Consider the following 20010-nt stretch of genomic DNA (forward strand, 5'->3'; position numbering starts at 1 on the left):
GATCATCAGAAAGTTTTAACCATCAACTCGAAAAAATAAAGTTATATACTTAAGTTATTGTTTGCTGGAAGGACACGTCCGCAGTCTTGGTATGCATCCAAATTCTCATCCTAAAATACTACATATTGCCACTACTGCAGTCTTTGATAAAGTGTAAATGGTCCGCGCCATTTTTATAGCTTCTCTAAGGGCACACTGTAGCACTGTGATGCTAAAATTTCATTGCTTACCAGCACTGAAGTGACGTACCTGCTAACTAACAAACCTTAAGTATGTAATGTCTTTCTTTTGAAGTTGTTAATATACCTTTTTTATGTAGGTTTATAGTGAAGGCATGTTGATTGATGGTCACATATAGTATATCGAGACACATATATGAATAGAGAGTTAGTATCTGAATGCAACTAATGGAATTATCGTGCTAGGGTAGTTCAACAAACACAGAGTTACAGGCTGAACAAAACCATCCAGGAAGCATGTCGCTATGGAGTCCGTACCAACTACCGACACGGACGGGGCGATGGCGTCGGCGGCGCCGTCGGCAGGCGCGCTGCTGTTGAAGAACCAGCGGAAGAAGAGCGGCGGCGGGTGCGCCTCCACGCGGCACAGCACCCTGGCCACGTCGTGCGCCGGCACCGCCAGCGTCGCCGGCTGCTCCGGCGCGCACACCGGCCTGACTGCAACAGGTTAAACACAGGAGCACAGTAGTCTCCACTGAAAGCCACGAGGAAAGCGCCAGGCGGCGCTGGTCTCTTATCCCCAAACACACAGTCAAATTACTGAGGATAAGCATTGTGTCAATGGAGAGTTGAAGGAAATGTTAGATAGTTATAGCAGATTACTTATGTAGCCACAACTGCCATTTGGAATAGACGATTATGGGATTTGGTAATAATCAGATCTTTCTACACTACTGGCCATTAAAATTGCTACATCACGAAGATGACGTGCTACAGACACGAAATTTAACCGACAGGAAGAAGACGCTGTGATATGCGAATGATTAGCTTTCCAGGGCATTCACACAAGGCTGACGCCGGTAGCGACACCTACAACGTGCTGAGATGAGGAAAGTTTCCCACCGATTTCTCATGCTCAAACAGCAGTTGACCGGCATTGCCTGGTGAAACGTTGCTGTGATGCCTCGTGTAAGGAGGAGAAATGCGTACCATCACGTTTCCGACTTTGATAAAGGTCTGATTGTAGCCTATCGCGATTACGCTTTATCGTATCGCGATATTGCTGGTCGCGTTGGTCGAGATCCAATGACTGTCAGCAGAATATGGAATCGGTGGATGCAGGAGGGTAATACGGAACGGCGTGCTGGATCCAAACGGCCTCGTATCACTAGCAGTCGAGATGAAAGGCATCTTATCAGCATGGCTGTAAAGGATCGTGCAGCCAAGTCTCGAACCCTGAGTCAACAGAATGGGGACGTTTGCAAGACAACCACCATCTGCACGAACAATTCGACGACGTTTGCAGCAGCATGGACTATCAGCTCGGAGACCATGGCTGCGGCTACCCTTCACGCTGCATCACAGACAGGGGCGCCAGCGATGATGTACTTAACGACGAACCTGGGTGCACGAATGGCAAAACATCATTCTTTCGGATGAATCCAGATTCTGTTTACAGCATCTTGACGGTCGCATCCGTGTTTGGCAACATCGTGGTAAACGCACATTGGAAGCGTGTATTCGTCATCGCCATACTGGCGTATCACCCGGCGTGATGGTATGGGGTGAGACTGGTACACGTCTCGCTCACCTCTTGTTCGCATTGACGGCACTTTGAACAGTGGACGTTACATTTCAGATGTGTTACGACCCGTGGCTCTACCCATCATTCGATCCCTGCGAAACCCTACATTTCAGCAGGATAATGCACGACGGGCCTTTCTCGATACAGAAAATGTTCGACTGCGCCCCTGGCCAGCACATTCTCCAGATCTCTCACCAATTGAAAACGTCTGGTCAATGGTGGCCGAACAACTGGCTCGTCGCAATACGCCAGTCACTACTCTTGATGAACTGTGGTATCGTGTTGAAGCTGTATGGGCAGCTGTGCCTTTACACGCTATCCAAGCTCTGTTTGACTCAATGCCCATGCGTATCAAGGCCGTTATTACGGCCAGAGGTGGTAATTCTGGGTACTGATTTCTCAGGATCTATACACCCACATGGCGTGAAAATGTAATCACATTTCAGTTTTAGTATAATATATTTGTCCAATGAATACCCGTTTATCATCTGCGTTTCTTCTTGGTGTAGTAATTTTAATGGGTAGTAGTGTAGCATGTTCGTAGTCTGAAAACATCCTCATCGTCGCTGTGTATGACTATCTCTGTGTTACAAGCATTTTAACAACTATATTCTTGACAGATACAAAACAAGAATCATTCAATATCAAGAAAGTAAAATTGTCACGAAAATATTAGGACCATAATTTGAAACTGGAAATTGAATGAAAAACAAATCTTAGTTACGGAAAAAAATGACAGGTACCACAGAAGGCGCCGATTAAAGTTACACAGTCACCTATATGAAATGGAAACATCATGCCCCCCAAAAAAAGCTCTGAACATAACCTTGTCGATTAGCACCAAAACAATTGGCTGACAGAAGTTAATGGAGACCTAAAAGAAATTGATATTCATGAAGAAATCATTAAAGATGTAACTCAGTTTATGAATTTATTCACAAATCCTAAATGATTGAGAAGCTACTACCTGGGAAAGCAAGGAATTGATGCAAGAACGCAAAAAAGAAATACTGTCACTGAATTATGAGGCATTCGGAGGAAAAGAAGAAACAACGTACTAAATACGCTATAACGCACTCGTTACTTGGACCTCAATTGCGGCTGAGGTAAATCATGACAGCTTAGATTGAGCTCCCTTATATGCCCTATTTCATAACAGTAAGGATGATAAATGCAGAGACAGAAGTTGTAATAGCAAAATTTTCACATTTACTCATAGAATGTTGGTATGAAAGGTGATACCAAACACGAGTAGTTTCCCAACTCTGTAGTTCTAACCCACGAGCAATGGAGCAACAAATATTTAAAGAGCTACCTGCCCATTAACCTTTCCCAGTGGTAGAGAATATATTCTAAAAATTCTTTTCCAATTGCCTCGAAAATATTCTCGACTCTGACAAGGTAAGCGAACAAGCTTAGTTTGGAAGCATAATACATCATACATTGCGATTTGATATCGACGATTATGAGTTTTGACCGATTTGGTAATCTTCAGATCTTTCTAGCATTTTCATAGCCTGAAAACGTCCTTATCGCCGCCACGTATGACTATCTCTATGTTAAAAGCATTTTAACAACTATATTCGTGACAGATCCAAAACGAAAATCATTCAATATCAAGAAAGTAAAATTATCACAAAAATATTAGGAACATAATTTGAAACTGGAATTTGAATGAAAAACAAATCTTAGTTACGGAAATAAATGACAGATACCAAAGAAATAACGAATTTCAGTTATCCATTTGCTGGCTGCGAGAGAGGTTGTCACTAAAAAAAACCGTGAGGACGAAGGAATACAATATTACTTCATCTGTGTGTTGAACAATATATATATGCCATTAGGCTTAAGATTCCATTACATCCAGTGACTGAAAAGTTCAAAATTGAGAAAGGTTTTATGTAAGGCGTTTCTATTTCCCCAGAACTGTTTTTCGGAAGCTTACAAGACATACTCAAATATTTAAATGTGAATTTAGAGGTAATCGTGTAAACCTTTCTTAAGTGAACCACCATAGATTGGCAGATGATATTCTTATGCTAAACAAAGCAAGTATATTAACAGTACTGAAGATGAATTACCGTAACACCAATGTAATGTAGACACAGTATGCTGACAGAATAATAGTAAAGACTAATGACTGAGTTACACGAATAGTTGACGAATTTGTACACTTAGTGCATATGAAAAAAAGTGGGAGAACGCGAACAGGCAAAAACATCTAGTAGCAGGTCATAAATGGATAATGATGTTGATGATGATAACATGTCTCTGCAATTAAACAGCAGAAATGAATAAAAGAGACACTAGGACAATACGCTCTTTCCTAGATTTTAATTAGTAGTTAACGCAATGTGCATTTTAAAACAATAGTTACTCAACCAAAGTGAAGCCGTAAGAATGACATTATGATGATGAAATGGATATCGAAAAATGTAATAATCATCTCTATTGTGTTTGGCTTTACAGATTTTTGATGTTACATACGTCTATAAGAATTATACACTCCAGGAAATGGAAAAAAGAACACATTGACACCGGTGTGTCAGACCCACCATACTTGCTCCGGACACTGCGAGAGGGCTGTACAAGCAATGATCACACGCACGGCACAGCGGACACACCAGGAACCGCGGTGTTGGCCGTCGAATGGCGCTAGCTGCGCAGCATTTGTGCACCGCCGCCGTCAGTGTCAGCCAGTTTGCCGTGGCATACGGAGCTCCATCGCAGTCTTTAACACTGGTAGCATGCCGCGACAGCGTGGACGTGAACCGTATGTGCAGTTGACGGACTTTGAGCGAGGGCGTATAGTGGGCATGCGGGAGGCCGGGTGGACGTACCGCCGAATTGCTCAACACGTGGGGCGTGAGGTCTCCACAGTACATCGATGTTGTCGCCAGTGGTCGGCGGAAGGTGCACGTGCCCGTCGACCTGGGACCGGACCGCAGCGACGCACGGATGCACGTCAAGACCGTAGGATCCTACGCAGTGCCGTAGGGGACCGCACCGCCACTTCCCAGCAAATTAGGGACACTGTTGCTCCTGGGGTATCGGCGAGGACCATTCGCAACCGTCTCCATGAAGCTGGGCTACGGTCCCGCACACCGTTAGGCCGTCTTCCGCTCACGCCCCAACATCGTGCAGCCCGCCTCCAGTGGTGTCGCGACAGGCGTGAATGGAGGGACGAATGGAGACGTGTCGTCTTCAGCGATGAGAGTCGCTTCTGCCTTGGTGCCAATGATGGTCGTATGCGTGTTTGGCGCCGTGCAGGTGAGCGCCACAATCAGGACTGCATACGACCGAGGCACACAGGGCCAACACCCGGCATCATGGTGTGGGGAGCGATCTTCTACACTGGCCGTACACCACTGGTGATCGTCGAGGGGACACTGAATAGTGCACGGTACATCCAAACCGTCATCGAACCCATCGTTCTACCATTCCTAGACCGGCAAGGGAACTTGCTGTTCCAACAGGACAATGCACGTCCGCATGTATCCCGTGCCACCCAACGTGCTCTAGAAGGTGTAAGTCAACTACCCTGGCTAGCAAGATCTCCGGATCTGTCCCCCATTGAGCATGTTTGGGACTGGATGAAGCGTCGTCTCACGCGGTCTGCACGTCCAGCACGAACGCTGGTCCAACTGAGGTGCCAGGTGGAAATGGCATGGCAAGTCGTTCCACAGGACTACATCCAGCATCTCTACGATCGTCTCCATGGGAGAATAGCAGCCTGCATTGCTGCGAAAGGTGGATATACACTGTACTAGTGCCGACATTGTGCATGCTCTGTTGCCTGTGTCTATGTGCCTGTGGTTCTGTCAGTGTGATCATGTGATGTATCTGACCCCAGGAATGTGTCAATAAAGTTTCCCCTTCCTGGGACAATGAATTCACGGTGTTCTTATTTCAATTTCCAGGAGTGTATTTGATTAGATAATTCTCATTCTCATCATCTTTAGATATGTAGTTGACTATTATCTGTCATGGATTAATGCAGAGGTCCTCATAAGGTATTTCACCTTCTCCTCAATTATCCTATTTTGATTCTCAATCGTCTCTGACGAACGAGTATCTTCGGTATTTCGTTCTTGGTCACCTTGGTTATTTATTATTTCTGAGCTCTACTTTCCAAGATATAATGTCAGCTTGCTTCAATCCCAGGATTACAAAGTCACAATTAATTTCAATGTGAAAATCATTTTAAGTTTTATGATGTAAGGGATGAATCTCCTAAAATTCGTGTAGCGTGATATTGAACATATATCTGAGTAACCTATTAGAAGCCAGAAACTTGCGGGTTGCATACCTCCATCACTGTAGCTCACATAATACATATGTTGCTTTTTATTGGCCAAGAAGTCTGCTGACAGTCTCTTAGCTCATAATAATAAGACAACCTCATACAGAACTGATACTTTACGCTAATCGACATCATTATCCATGTGTTTATTCAGTAGCTAAGGAGACTGTATGAAGGAGGTAGATCTCTTTGCACTGTACACGTATCACTCGATTGAAAATGGCAGGCAGGATCTTCGCTGGAAGATCATCCCCTTTATATCGTGATAATACCTGTGTGAACAAGATGTCTTTTAAAAGTAGTTTCAAGCTGTGGAGCAACAAACTTACAAAAATTTCACGATAATGCCTTACTGAATCATACCATTGCGGGACTACATCTCTTATTATCGGAATGTGTCTACAAAGGGACATACTTTCTCCACGTCGTCAGTCATTTTATTGGTCTCGAGACTGTGAACTGAGGCTTAATTAATTAGGTTGTCAAAAATATAGTGTTTCATTATTCTCCATTATTAATAGTAAGAATGCGACGGTTACCATCACAGTGGGTGAGAAAGTTCGTTTATTTAAATCATTGTATTGCCGATAATACTGAATTTAGACGTTGTTTATATCTTAATAGCACAGGACGCCTGCAGGGCGCAGCTGAGAGGCAGCAAGCAGCTGAAACCACAGGCAGTCGTGCACAGACGCCATCTCCTGCAACAAATGTTATGGCAGTAGGGCATAGGGGAGAGAAGATGGGTTTTCCTCTTGGGAGATCTGTTCGAATTTGTAATAAGGTATTGATACATTTTATGTTGGATAATATGAATGGAATACTTCAATAACAAATCCAAGCAAAGGAAACCAAGTCTGCAGATATAGAGCAAAGGCTAATTTTCCTTAAAATGTCCTCTGTTACTTCTATAATTCAACTACCTTAAAACTAAAAGTTTTGTTGTATAGTCGTGACCGGCGTGTTGTCGCGCCAGAAGCAACATGTGAATGAAAAAAGAATGGAGAAATTCTAATACCGAAGTTTAGCATGCTAAGAACCTAACGATGGCACGAGTTTCATCTTGCACAGATTACGTGCCACCTATGATGAAGGTTCTGATACACACTGATTTTTTTGTCCCGCTAAGTTGTTTGCTATTTGTAATATAAATTGGATATTTCGTAATTATGGCACATGAAGAGTGATTTAGAGGTACAATTCTAAACAAAAGAGTTGAAACGTACCAATTACTTGATTGAACCTCAACATAACTTCACTCACATAGATTTTTGAATCAGTAGAGTTCCAGTTCGTTGTATGAGGCGGAACGGGTGTCAGATCGTGTAACACTTTTTTCTGTTTAGAATTGTTATCAGACCTGGTAGAGTATATAGGCGCAGTGAACAGCGTCAGATGTTGAGTTGTCACTGTGCAGGACACAATGATGACGGGTACTTGTATGTGACAGCGTTATAAACATCTGACAGCGTTTGAAAGGGGCCTCATTATAGATCTCGAATGGTCGAATCACGCACTATCCACATTAATGAGGCGTTCCGATGCGACAGTGGCCTGATGTAGGTCTCCATGGGAACATGAGGACAGGCATATTCGTTGTCAACGTTCCATTCGACCTTCTCTGCCCACCACAAGGAAGAATCGCCTTATGTGCCAGGCATACTATAACCCTTTGACAAGCATCCCCGAAAGATGCTGTCTCATCCCGCAATATTTGTTCGAGACTAACAGCATCCCGGCTAGGAAGTTACTGTCCCATGCGTGGGCTGCTGTAAGCAGTGCAAAAGAAACAGCGACGCTGTAGTGGGGCAGTGACTGGTAAGCATGGACTGCTGATGAACGACATCGCATTAGGTTCATCGATTAATCGCGATTCTGCAGTACCCTATATGTCCACCGTGAGCGAGTAAGGTTTCGACCTAAGGTGAGATCCCATTCTACCAATGTTCTGATGAAAAACGATGTTGTTTCTCCTCTCTTTCTGGTTTGGAAAACCATCGGATACGACTTCAAATCACGGATGAAGGTGGTAGAGGGAACTCTGTCGCCACAATCGTACGTCAGTTATATTCCGCATCGTCATGTATCATGCGACAGTAACGCGGTGCCATTTTTCAACAGGATAATACACATCCACATATGGAACGTGTCTGTATGAACAGTCTGCGTAGTGCTGAGGTACTCCTGTGGCCAGCAGTACCCCTGATTTGCCTCCAACAGTAACAGCTCGGAAGTCAACTTCATTCCAGCGGTAGGATATTACGGACCAGTTACAACAGTTTTTGCATCACGACGAGATAGAACTGCTTCTGGGCACCCTACCCTAATGAATTAGTAAGTCTATCCTGGACAGCGGCGGTACAACTACTGTCAAGTCGGCTCATACTACCAAGATGTTTATAAATTTGAGTCGATTTTGAAAGCACTGAAATAACATTGGATACCGTCTCAGCTCGGGCAGTGTCATTTCGTTTCCTCTTCCCCTTCACCTTACTGTCATGCGGTGTAATAAGTCAGAGGAAGTCAAATGAAAACCGAATACCTGCCACAACAGGACCATAGAATAGTTCCATCAAAAGTAATCACCAAAAGCGTTAAGACATTTATCACACTGAGAGACGAAACGATCAGTTCCTGTTTCGTAGAAGCGAGTCTGCCGCTGACAGATCCACTACCACACCCGCTCTGGCACTTTCTCGCCTGACTGAAAGCAACATCAATGACTGTCTTTCATCAGGTCGACAAAGATATGAAGATCACACGGTGAAAGATCAGTGTTGAAGGAGGACGCTGCAGTGTTTCCCAAACACACCACTGAAGCGCAGCCTTGATCGGATTGGCAGTGTGAAGGTGGACATTATAGTGAAACAGGATGCTTTCGTCCCACAGCGTCCCAATAGCCCGAGGGCCAACGGCAAAGCCAAAACTGGAAACTTACCATATCTCCAGCAACGAGTGATAATGTGTACCAACGCCGGGAGTCGAAACAGCATCTCCTCCTTACTACGCAGGTGCGCTAGCCACTAAGCCACGTTGTCACCGCGGTTCGCACAACTGCACGAATTACCATGGAACGCTTCCCTCCTCGACCCAAATTCTCACTGCTGCCCCAGTGCAGAACGAAGAGGGAGGCGTGCCAGGGGTTTCTGTGCAGTCGTGCGAAACGCTGTGCCAAGTTGGCTTAGTGGATACTGCACCTGCATAGCAAACAGGAGACCCTGGTTCGATTCCCGGGTTTAGATAAAAGTTCCACTCACAGCTTCAGTCTATACACATAAAATCACATCTTTATGACACCAGTAGTTTCCGATAAGGTCATGATGACTATGCTCTGCTCTTCGCGTTCCACGGAGTGTATGAAGACACTTTGCAGAAACTGTGATGCACCATAGTCAAAACGCCCAGGAACGCTGTCGGGCGGAAACATTCTGTTGCATGATAACGCCCACCGTCACACTGCCATTCGGACGAAAGCTACGCTTCAGTGATTTGATTGAGAGACGCTGTAGCATAATCCTTACGGCTCGGAACTTTCTCCGAGTTGCCTGCCGGATGGCCGAGCGGTTCTACGCGCTACAGTCTGGAACTGCGCGACCACTACGGTCGCAGGTTCGAATCCTGCCTCGGGTATGGATGTGTGAAGTCCTTAGGTTAGTTAGGTTTAAGTAGTTCTAAGGGGAATGATGACCTCAGATGTTATGTCCCATAGCGCTCAGAGTCATTTGAGCCATTCACCGAGTTATTTTCGCATCTATGGCGACCTGAAGAAAGACATTCGTGGACATCGGCTTCAGTTACACAATTCTATCGTCCCACTCTGTTGCGTGTTCGGTTTCATTTGACTACCCCTTATATGTAGCAATAAGCAGTACATGTGGAAGCGACAAGGGATGTCTCCGAGACCAGAACACCGCCCGTTGACTTTATGGTGTGAGTGTTTTTACCCAAATAATAGCTCGCAGTGTGATGTATTCGTTACAGCACTTCTACAACGGTATCAGTATAGTGTACGAGTTAAGGGGTAATGCTAATTTGTGATCGACCACGAACCATTAAATTTCATCTCCAGTTAGTTCCTAGATAGTAACTACGATTGAACAGTGGAAAAACGTTTTTTGGAATGACGAATCACGGTACACAATGGGGTGATCCAATGGCATGGTGTAGGTACATATAAGAAACTATCAGCCTCGATTGCGGTAATGAAACCAACCTTTAACTAGGTTTCAGCCCAAATAATTGAGATTTCTTCAGAAGATATACCTGAACGTATAATTTGTCTAAGAGGGCATGGTGTAGAAATAGAGCTAAGACAGCCTGAATAGGCATAATCAAATTTTAGAAATGCGGTAGATAAAGTATAAGGGCGATGAAAGGGGGCTGCACGCAATTACCACATATTTTACACGTAAAACATAATTTGAGCGATGCTGGTCATTTGCTATTATATGGAGATGACGTGGCGTTGCTCCTTCACTCATGTGTTATTTTTAGTAATAAGATAAAAAATTAATCTTAATAATATTCTTCATTCAGTGCTTCTCAGCAATAAGAAGTATATCTACATCAACTGATAAACACCTACTCTACCATCTGTATACAGGGTAACCGAGATTATTGCATTATGGCGTTTACATACTACTGTTTCGCTGTGTGCATTATGCAGCATTCGTTGTGAAAGCGCCGATATATTATAATAGTGTGTAAGTCGGGCAGTGTGTTCGAACTTACATAAATCTATGCATACTTTTTTACATTTTAGTCATAACCTGGTGCAGAGGCTTTATGTTTAAGATTCTCAACCTTTCTGTAAGATATTTGTTGTAAGATATAACTGCGTTGGTCTTTTATCCTTGACAGACATGGTCTCAGTTATACATGCGCAATGTTCCCCGCCATGTTGATTTGCAGCGCCTTATATAGTCCTACTTAGTCCCACGTGAGCTCCAGAGGCCCACCGCACGGCGTCCATGGAGACGAGGCTCATGCCAGAGCCTAAGTTAAGTCTTGGTGTTGACTTAGTACTTGTGTAACGCATTTTTAAAATGCGACTATGCCTATTCAGACTGTTTTAGTTTTATTTCTAGACCATGCCCTCTTAGACAAGTTATACATTCAGGTATATCTTCTGAAGAAGGCTCAATTAGTTGGGTTGAAACCTAGGTAAAGGTTGGTTTCATTACCGCAATCGAGGCAGATAGTTTCTTATATAATTGATTATCATAAGTGCTGACTGGGCTGCAATGTTGAAAGCACAAAAATGGTGTAGGTATGGCGAATGCCCGGTGAACGTCATCTGCCAGCGTGCGTAGTGTCAACAGTAAAATTCGGAGGTGGTGGTTTTAGGGTGTGGTCGTGTTTTTCATGGAGGGATCTTGTACCCCTTGTATTTTTGCGTGGCACTATCGCAGCAAAGGATTACATTGACGTTTCAAGCACCTTCTGCCTTCCCACTGTTGAAGAGCAATTCGGGGATATCGATTGCATCTTTCAACATGAGCGAGCATATGTTCATAATGCACGGCCTGTTGCAGAGTGGCTACACGGCAATAATGTCCCTGTAATGGACTGGCCTGCACAGAGTCTTTGTTATGTCCCACATCTATTTTTTTCACGATTTTATTCAGTACAGTATCTTTAGTTATTCGATCTGTCCGTCTAATTTTAAACTTCTACTGTAGAACCACACCTCGAAAACTTGTGTTTTGTTATTGTGTGAACTGGTTCTTGTCCTGTTAGGCTTCTGTACGTGGCTACACTCCCAAATACCTTGTGAAAGGACTTCCCAACATTTAAATTGTTAATTAATTTTTAGTTTTCAATAACGCTTTAGTGGCTGTTACAGGTCTGCGCTTTACATCCTCGATAATTTGGCTAGCGTTAGTTATTTGGCTGTCCAGATAGCGAAACCCATGGACTAGTTTTAGTGTCTCACTTCCTAATCTAATTCTGTCAGCATCAGCTCACTTAATTCGACGAATCTGCATACTCTATTCCTCTTATAATCTCTTTTTAAGATACTGTCCATTCATTTGAACTTATCTTGCATGTTTATGTGTTCTCTGACGGAAACAGAATTTCAGCAACTAACCTGTACTTTAATTTCCGTTCCTAATTTCTGCTTGGCGTCCTTTACTGCTCGCTCAGTGCACAGAGAGAGGGGCTACACGGATGTCTACTTCCTCCTCTGCAGCTGTTTCCTTTTCATGTCCTTCGACTCTTATAACTGAAGTCTGATTTCTGTACAACCTTTCGCTCCTTGTATCTCACCTCTGATACCGTAAAAAATTCATAGAGTTTGTTCATGTCAACGTTCTCAATAGGTTGCTCCCGACCTACAAATTCCAGAAACAGGAATTGTATTTCCTTCAATCTTCTACGTGAAGTCGTAGCGTCAATATGATCTTGCGTGTTCCTACATTTTTCTCTACCTCCGAGGTCGGCTTCAAACAGTATTTCCGTCCTTCTGTAAATACAAACAAGGGTTTTAAACTGTTCACATCTGAAATAATTTTTGAATTAGCTTAGAGACGCATCCTTCCGCGTTTCCCTTTCCCAACATTAAGATACTTCCCGTTTGAAAATATGTTGTCTTACTGCTAGGGAACTCACACTTGATTCTGAGGTGGAAGGTGTTGCTGACTCCATCGCCTTCGACGTTGGACGCGACGCACGTGTAGTTGCCGGCGTCTCGCCGCCTGTCGACGTTTCGCAGCACCAGACTGTGGTTGATCACACGCACACTAGTGCGAGTGCCGTCCACCAGCACCTGACCCTGCAAAGCAAATGGATTTCTATCACATACCAAGAAAAGTCGTCATTGGTGTATACCATAGAATTTCCTAATGTATTTTTATTTGTCATCTGTTTCAGCCTTATAGTCTTGTGTATGTTACTTGAGAGGGGAAGGGTGGTTAATAAGTTTCAAGTAATGTATATATACGCTATGTCATCAAAAACATCCGGACACCCCCAAAACATGATTGTTCAAATGGTTCAAATGGCCCAGAGCACTATGGGACCTAACATCTGAGGTCATCAGTCCCCTAGAACTTAGAACTACTTATACCTAACTAACCTAAGGACATCACACACATCCATGCTGAGGCAGGATTCGAGCCGGCGACCGTAGCGGTGGCGCGGTTCCAGACTGAAGCGCCTAGAACCATTCGGCCTAATCGGCCGGCAAAATACGTTTGTCATATTACGAGTATATTCATTGTGCTGCCACCTACAACCAGGTACTTCAAATCAGCGACCTCAGTAGTCATTAGACATCGTGAGAGAGTAGAATGAGGCGCTCCATGGGACTCACGAACTTCGAACGTCCTCAGGTGACTGGGTGTCACTTGTGTTATACTTCTTTAGGCGAGATTTCCACACTCCTAGATCCACTGTTTCCAATGTGATAGTGAACTGGAAACGTGAGGGGACACATACAGCACGAAAGTGTACAGGCTGACCTCGTATGTTGACTGTCAGAGACCGCCGACATTTGAAGAGGGTCGTATGTGTAATAGGCAGACATCTATTCAGACGATCACTCAGGAATTCGAAACTGCATCAGGATCCACTGCATGTACTAAGGCAGCTGGGCGGGAAGTGAGAAAACTTGGTGGAGCGGCTGCCCATAAGCCACACATCACGCCGGTAAATGCCAAACGACGCCTCGCTTGGTGTAAATAGAATAAACATTGGACGATTGAACAGTGGAAAAACGTTGTGTGGAGTGACGAATCACGGTAAACAATGTGGCGATCCGATGGCATGGTGTGGGTATGGCGAATGCCCGGTGAACGTCATGTGCCAGCGTCAGTAGTGCCAACAGTAAAATTCTGAGGCGTTGGTGTTATGGTGTGGTCTTGTTTTTCATGGAGTGGGCTTGCACTCCTTGTTATTTTTTGTGGCACTATCACAGCAAAGGACTATATTAATGTTTTTAAGATCTTCTTGCTTCCCACTGTCAAAGGGCAATTTGGGGATGGCGATTGCATCTTTCAACATGATCGAGCACCTGTTCATAATGTACGGTCTATGGCGGATTGACTACACCACAATAACATCCTTGTAATGGACCGACATCGATACGTTTCCTCAGTGCAGCACTCCGTGAGGAATGAGCTGCCATTCCCCAAGAAACCTTCCAGCACCTGATTGAACGTGTGCCTGCGAGAGTGAAAGCTGTCATCAAGGCTAAGTAAAGGTAGGCCAATACCATATTGAATTCCAGCATTACCGATGGAGGGCGCCACTATGTTTCAAGTCATTTTCAGCCATGTGTCCGGATACTTTTGATCACGTAGTGTATGTATAGGGTGCTAATTTGGAATTGGACAAAACAACACAAATATTATAAGACTCAGACACAAGACATTATCAAAATATTCATTACTACTGTGGAAAACTACTCTCCGCTGAGACGTCATTAGGCTAGCACAAAATGAAATTAGGTAACAGGGGAGATTACATATCACCATCTCGATTTCGTGCACCCGTAGAGGAAGTTTCCAGTTTCCTAACCTGAAAAAAAGAAGGAATAATAGGTGATGAATCCTAAGTGAACCATTACAACGTAAGTGATGGTGTACTGTTAGTTCCTAGTGCAGATCTCTATTAACGAATAGAAGAATTTTTAGAGCTATGCTGAAAGTACTCGTGAAATTTAGTTATAAAAGTGTCTCTTAATGTGAATAATACCTTGATGCTGTGGTTCAAAGTCGTGTTAAACTAATGGCCCTCCTGTAACTCGATGATAAGTCACATAAAAATTAAGCGAGTGGTAACAGTGTGACACCTACAATATCGTAATCGCTAGTAAAACACTATGGTGTTCAGGCAAACACATCTTTACCCTATGACTGAAGTGATGTATAATTATCAATTTTTCATCTATAGAGCAGTTGGATTCCACGACAGTGTGTGAAACAAAAGAAGTCAACAGCAAAGCAAAATTTTGTCTGAGGTTATTAGATAATAACTGTATATGGGTCAATTGCCGGGTGCAAGTCTTATAACTGGACGCCAATTTGTCGACTTGCGTCTCCCTAACGTAGCCCAGTTGCACGACTGCGGGAATTGGACATACAGCTTAACATTGAATCCGAGCTTCCTGTTGTTCCTCACGAATCTCCACGTCATTGAGAGTCGAAAGCTAGAATAAAAGTATAATGAAAATTTCCATAGTCCGACCGGGATTCGATACCGCGACCTCCCGGTTTCCAGGCATGCGCTTTAAAGCTAGATCACCACGCCCGATGTGTGATTAGGTAAATGATGTAAGAGTTATATACAGATATAAAATCGTATCACAGTCGCTGAGCGCACCCACGTTCCTAATGGAAGGTAACCTGATGATGTCAGTAAAAAAAAAGCCGTGCAAAGCAGGTTAATTTGGTGCATCAGTATGATTTTGCCCACATTTAATATGACACAATTTGTTCCCAGATAGAAGCGGTGTAAAGCATCGATATGATACCGGCTCGATACTTTCCACCGTCGTACTTCCTACATTGTAAGTCGTACGGTTAGTACTACCTAGAGTGACCCTACATTTCTCTGAAACACTAGCTGTCTCCCGCAGCTGACTTAAGGTTGGATCTGCAGTCTTGGACTACCAACTAACATAAAATAATTTTAATTCACAGCGGTTGTCGATTTGGGAGTCTACATTACTAGTAGAGGCTAGCGTCAGTGCCATTTCAAATAAACATATGTACATCTCAATACAATTAATTCTTTTTCTTTTGTCTGGGACGATCATCTGATTCCGATCAAGGTTATCAGGAGGTTTCCCTAGTAACAAAAATACCAGTACTGATAATCCTCTCCCATTTATTTCCAGTTGGTAATCCGTCCGACCCACTACCAGTTAGCCTGCTAAATAGATGAAAATATCTGCCATTTATGTGTCGGATCTCATGCTGCCCGCTTTACTCCTTAAAGCAGAGAATGAAGAAACAAAGAAATATGGCTTCGCATGGAAATGGCCCAGGTTCACCGATAAACATTTTCCTCGTCGGCAGTGCAGCAATTACGTCGCTTAGATGGATTGCGTGCATCGCAAAAGCCTGCAGTACACACCTCGCACGAAGTGGGGTTCGTGGAAAAAGCATTGTTACAAAGACGTGAAAGAGTAGCAATTCGTAGGTGACAAATAACGTGTATGGGAAGTGTGATTTATTCACTTGTTACTGTACACCGCTTTTCCTACTGTGTTAGATTTTAATGTCGAAGAGTCACATGGTCTTGTTATGAAGTTAAGGGGGAGCGAAATAAGGTGAGATATTTCTCACACACAAAGTTTCAAAACATGTTTCTAATAAGTAATCCGTGTAGGTTTCCACTCAGTAGGTTAGAGGACATGACGTCTGAATCTTGCAGAATGGACCTGTATTTGATTCTTAGTAATATTTAAAGGTTTTCCTCGATGGTAAGTCAGGAATGGAGCCTATTCAGTATCGTGGGGAGAACTGAGGAGGTACTTGAAAGAGAAATATTTTCTACGGTTTGTAGAGCCGACATAAAAGGTCTTGGAAGCTTTATACTGGCCACAATTATTATGACATTAGGAAGTCCTTCGCGCTGGATCACGTACATAAGTTCATGGAAAAAGACAGAAAAATATAACAGACCAAATTTTTCTGTTGTTTAAGTACAGTGAGTAATTTGGAAGTGTGTGGTAAGGTCATATGTGACCAAACGGATGAGGTCATCGGTCCCTGAGCTTACACACTATTTAATCTAACTTAAACTAACTTACGCTAAGGACGACACACAGACACCCATGCCCATGCCTCCGACGGGGGCAGCCGCACGGACCAGTGTGTAAGATATAGCGAAACAGAAGGAAACATACCATGTAAGTGCATAAGAAACAGCCTAGAGTCTATAACACAACAATGTGTATTTTAGAAAATTGTAAATATTGACATTAAAACAGTGTCATTTCCACACTACGTCTTTCTTTCGGGCATGCTCAGCTTAGCTTGTCAAACGCCACCGGACACAGAAAGTTAATACTGAAAAGATTAACAATTTTATCTTTCCCTTAAGTTAGCCGCATTTAAGCATCCGCCAAATTAATGCTGTAGCGTTCTATAAACTGAGTAGGATAATCAAAATATTGCATCTCTTCTCTGCACATTCTCAACACTGAAATTGCAGTTCAAAACTGGACTTGAATGAAATTATGTGACGTCAACCTCCGTAGGATTCCAAGAATCCGTAAGAACACAGACATGAGAGTGCCGATTACATGCACGGAAATATTCCATTTTCCGGATGTAATCGTCTTATAAGGCAACAAGGATTCGTGAAAAATATTAAGTGTTGTTGAACGGGACTATTAACCGAGTTTGCCATAATGACCGCGGGCGTTTTTTTTTGTTTTTTTATGACAGATACTCACATTCAATTTTTTTGTTTCTTTTTTTTATGACAGATACTCACATTCAATTTCCAGACGAGTTTGTAGATGTTGGGGTTTGCCTCAATATTGCACTCGAAGTAGACATCTTCCCCTTCCTTAATGTCGTCTGCGTTGAGTTTAGTTCCCAACTGCAGTTCCACTGAAGGAGGGACTGTGAAAACAAATAAAGATTTAAAGTGCAAGAGAAAATATCTTAAATTGGGTATACAAAATTACGAGTAGAAACTTGAATCACGGATAATGCATAATCATCTCTTTTCTACAGAATGAGCTGTACTATACTCTAACAGCAACTTTTGATTATTAGTGACATGCAAAAGTCCCACAATTATTCTCAGATTTAAGCTTAAACCATTTACATGAAATTCAGTAGTATATGAGAAAAAACTGCATAGTTCCTAAAGGATCCCTACAAAGACGTCGAGGCTGCTTCATTTACAACAGTTATTTATTCTGTTTCCTGTTCCATCCACCAACGGCGCACAAGACACTGTAGCTACGTAAGCGCTCGAATGTCTCAGATCACTTCGCGAGATGTATGTTGATGGATTTAATATACTGCTTTCTTGTTCTTCGTGTGTCCGGTCTTGGAGCTTAGCACGAAGCCTTTCCGTGAAGCGAACGCCTCTGGTAAAGCTGCGGCCTGTGCAGTTAGATAAGTAGGCAGGAAGACTGCTCGTATAAAAATTCAGAAGGTAACTGGATAGAAGGAATGGGAGTACTTTCCAATCCCAAGCAAAACCATAACACAGTGATAGAGTCCATGATTTGTGGAACAAAACTGGGGGAATATATACATATATATTCCCAAGGTGTTGCTCCAGGAATCGTGTCATAATAATTTGTTAAATCTAGAAAGGCAATGTGTAATTGTTTTCGTATCACTATAACCATCTGCTTTAGGTACTGTAAAATAAACAGGTTGTCTGTACAGGAATAGTTTTGCCTGAAACCAACTCTGGTCGTCTCAATATAGCGACCACGTTTCTGACATTTTTTTCTCATACGTAATTTTGACAATGAACCGACTCACAGTTCCGGTCGAAGATTACGATTTTTACTTGGTACCTAGGTGGATTTAGTAAACTTTGTGCCGGACCGAGACTCGAACTCGGGACATTTGCCTTTCGCGGGCAAGTGCTCTACCGACTGAGTTACCCAAGCACGACTCACGCCCCGTCCTCACAGTTTTAATTCTGCCAGTACCTCGTCTCCTACCTTCCAAACTTCACAGAAGCTCTCCTGCGAACCATGCAGAACTAGCACTCCTGGAAGAAACGATATTGCGGAGACATGGCTTAGCCACAGCCTGGGGGATGTTTCTAGAATGAAATTTTCACTCTACAGCGGAGTGTGCGCTGATATGAAACTTCCTGGCAGATTAAAACTGTGTGCCGGACCGAGACTCGAACTCGGGACCTTTGCCTTTCGCGGGCAATGGCTCTACCGACTGAGTTCGAGCCTCGGTCCGGCACAGTTTTATTCTGCCACGAAGTTTCATATCAGCGCACACTCCGCTGTAGAGTGAAAATTATATATACTGTTATTAAATTATCTTTGTATTAATTAATCGTGTAATAATAGCAACAATAGAAGTGATAATAATAATAATAATAATAATAATGAAATATTAACATGTTCGTTTACAGTGTGCTGTCCAAAGAAAAAGCAGACGTCTCCATGAATTAAGAATTCCATCAGAAGCAAAGAAAGTCTATATACGCCTATCGGGAAACCTAGCAATCAACTGAGAAAGCGCATCCCAAAAAGAAAAGAAAACTGGAATTAATAACAGCAGTACATGCCAATCTTTAAATCCACTAATGGAGAACATTGCAACAATGCAGTTGATTATTGAGAAGAAGGAAAAGCGCTGTTCATTTGATACATTAAACTAACTATAGGTGGTTAGTGTCTGCCGTCCTGATCGGACATATCTGTTGGAGGAAGCTGCCAGTTGCTGAACTGTAAAATATAGGCGAACAACAGCGCTTGCTCTACCGTACGGTTTGTGTGAGTAGCTACTGAACGTTTAGGATTGTAGTTTGTATGGTTAGAATTATTGGGAAGATACCGGAAAGGTTACGCATGAAGTGGCAGGGAACCATTCCTTTTGTGTAGTAGGGAAAAAGTGGCACCTTGGACTAGAGACTATGCTTGTCTTTGCTTTGAAGGGAAACGAGGAAGCAGTGGTGATAGGAACTGTGGGACAAATAATAGATTTCATGTGCACAGAACGCTACACCACGAGTATACTGACTCTGTATATAAATTGTATAAGTGATTTAAAATGGAACTCGAGTGCTTTAAATCAGTGGAGCAGTACGTAAAAGTTATTTTAGTTACACTGTGTAGGCATTAAAATGCTCTGAAAGCTAGTTTTATGCTGAGACATAGAAAAAAAGTAATTAAGTATACTACAACCATTAAAGTCACTTGATGCATTACAAATGGCAAAGAAAGGTTTGATCGAAAAGGTGAAGGTTAGTGTCATGTTAACGGTCGACCTCAGTCG

At 43.0% G+C, this 20010-nt stretch overlaps 1 protein-coding gene across 1 annotated transcript in view; it reads right to left on the reverse strand.

The window, feature by feature from the left end:
* The window catches only part of LOC126260507 (nephrin-like), an 871736-nt gene that overhangs the window by 126827 nt on the left and 724899 nt on the right, over nucleotides 1-20010 (reverse strand). The window contains exons 8-10 of the mRNA XM_049957838.1: nucleotides 17516-17646; nucleotides 12680-12842; nucleotides 498-677 (exon numbers count right to left, since the gene is read on the reverse strand). Of these exons, the coding sequence (XP_049813795.1) occupies nucleotides 498-677; nucleotides 12680-12842; nucleotides 17516-17646 (474 nt within the window). The remainder of the gene's footprint in view (nucleotides 1-497; nucleotides 678-12679; nucleotides 12843-17515; nucleotides 17647-20010) is intronic.

This window comes from Schistocerca nitens, chromosome 5 (genome assembly GCF_023898315.1).
Source record: "Schistocerca nitens isolate TAMUIC-IGC-003100 chromosome 5, iqSchNite1.1, whole genome shotgun sequence".
Taxonomy (NCBI): domain Eukaryota; kingdom Metazoa; phylum Arthropoda; class Insecta; order Orthoptera; family Acrididae; genus Schistocerca; species Schistocerca nitens.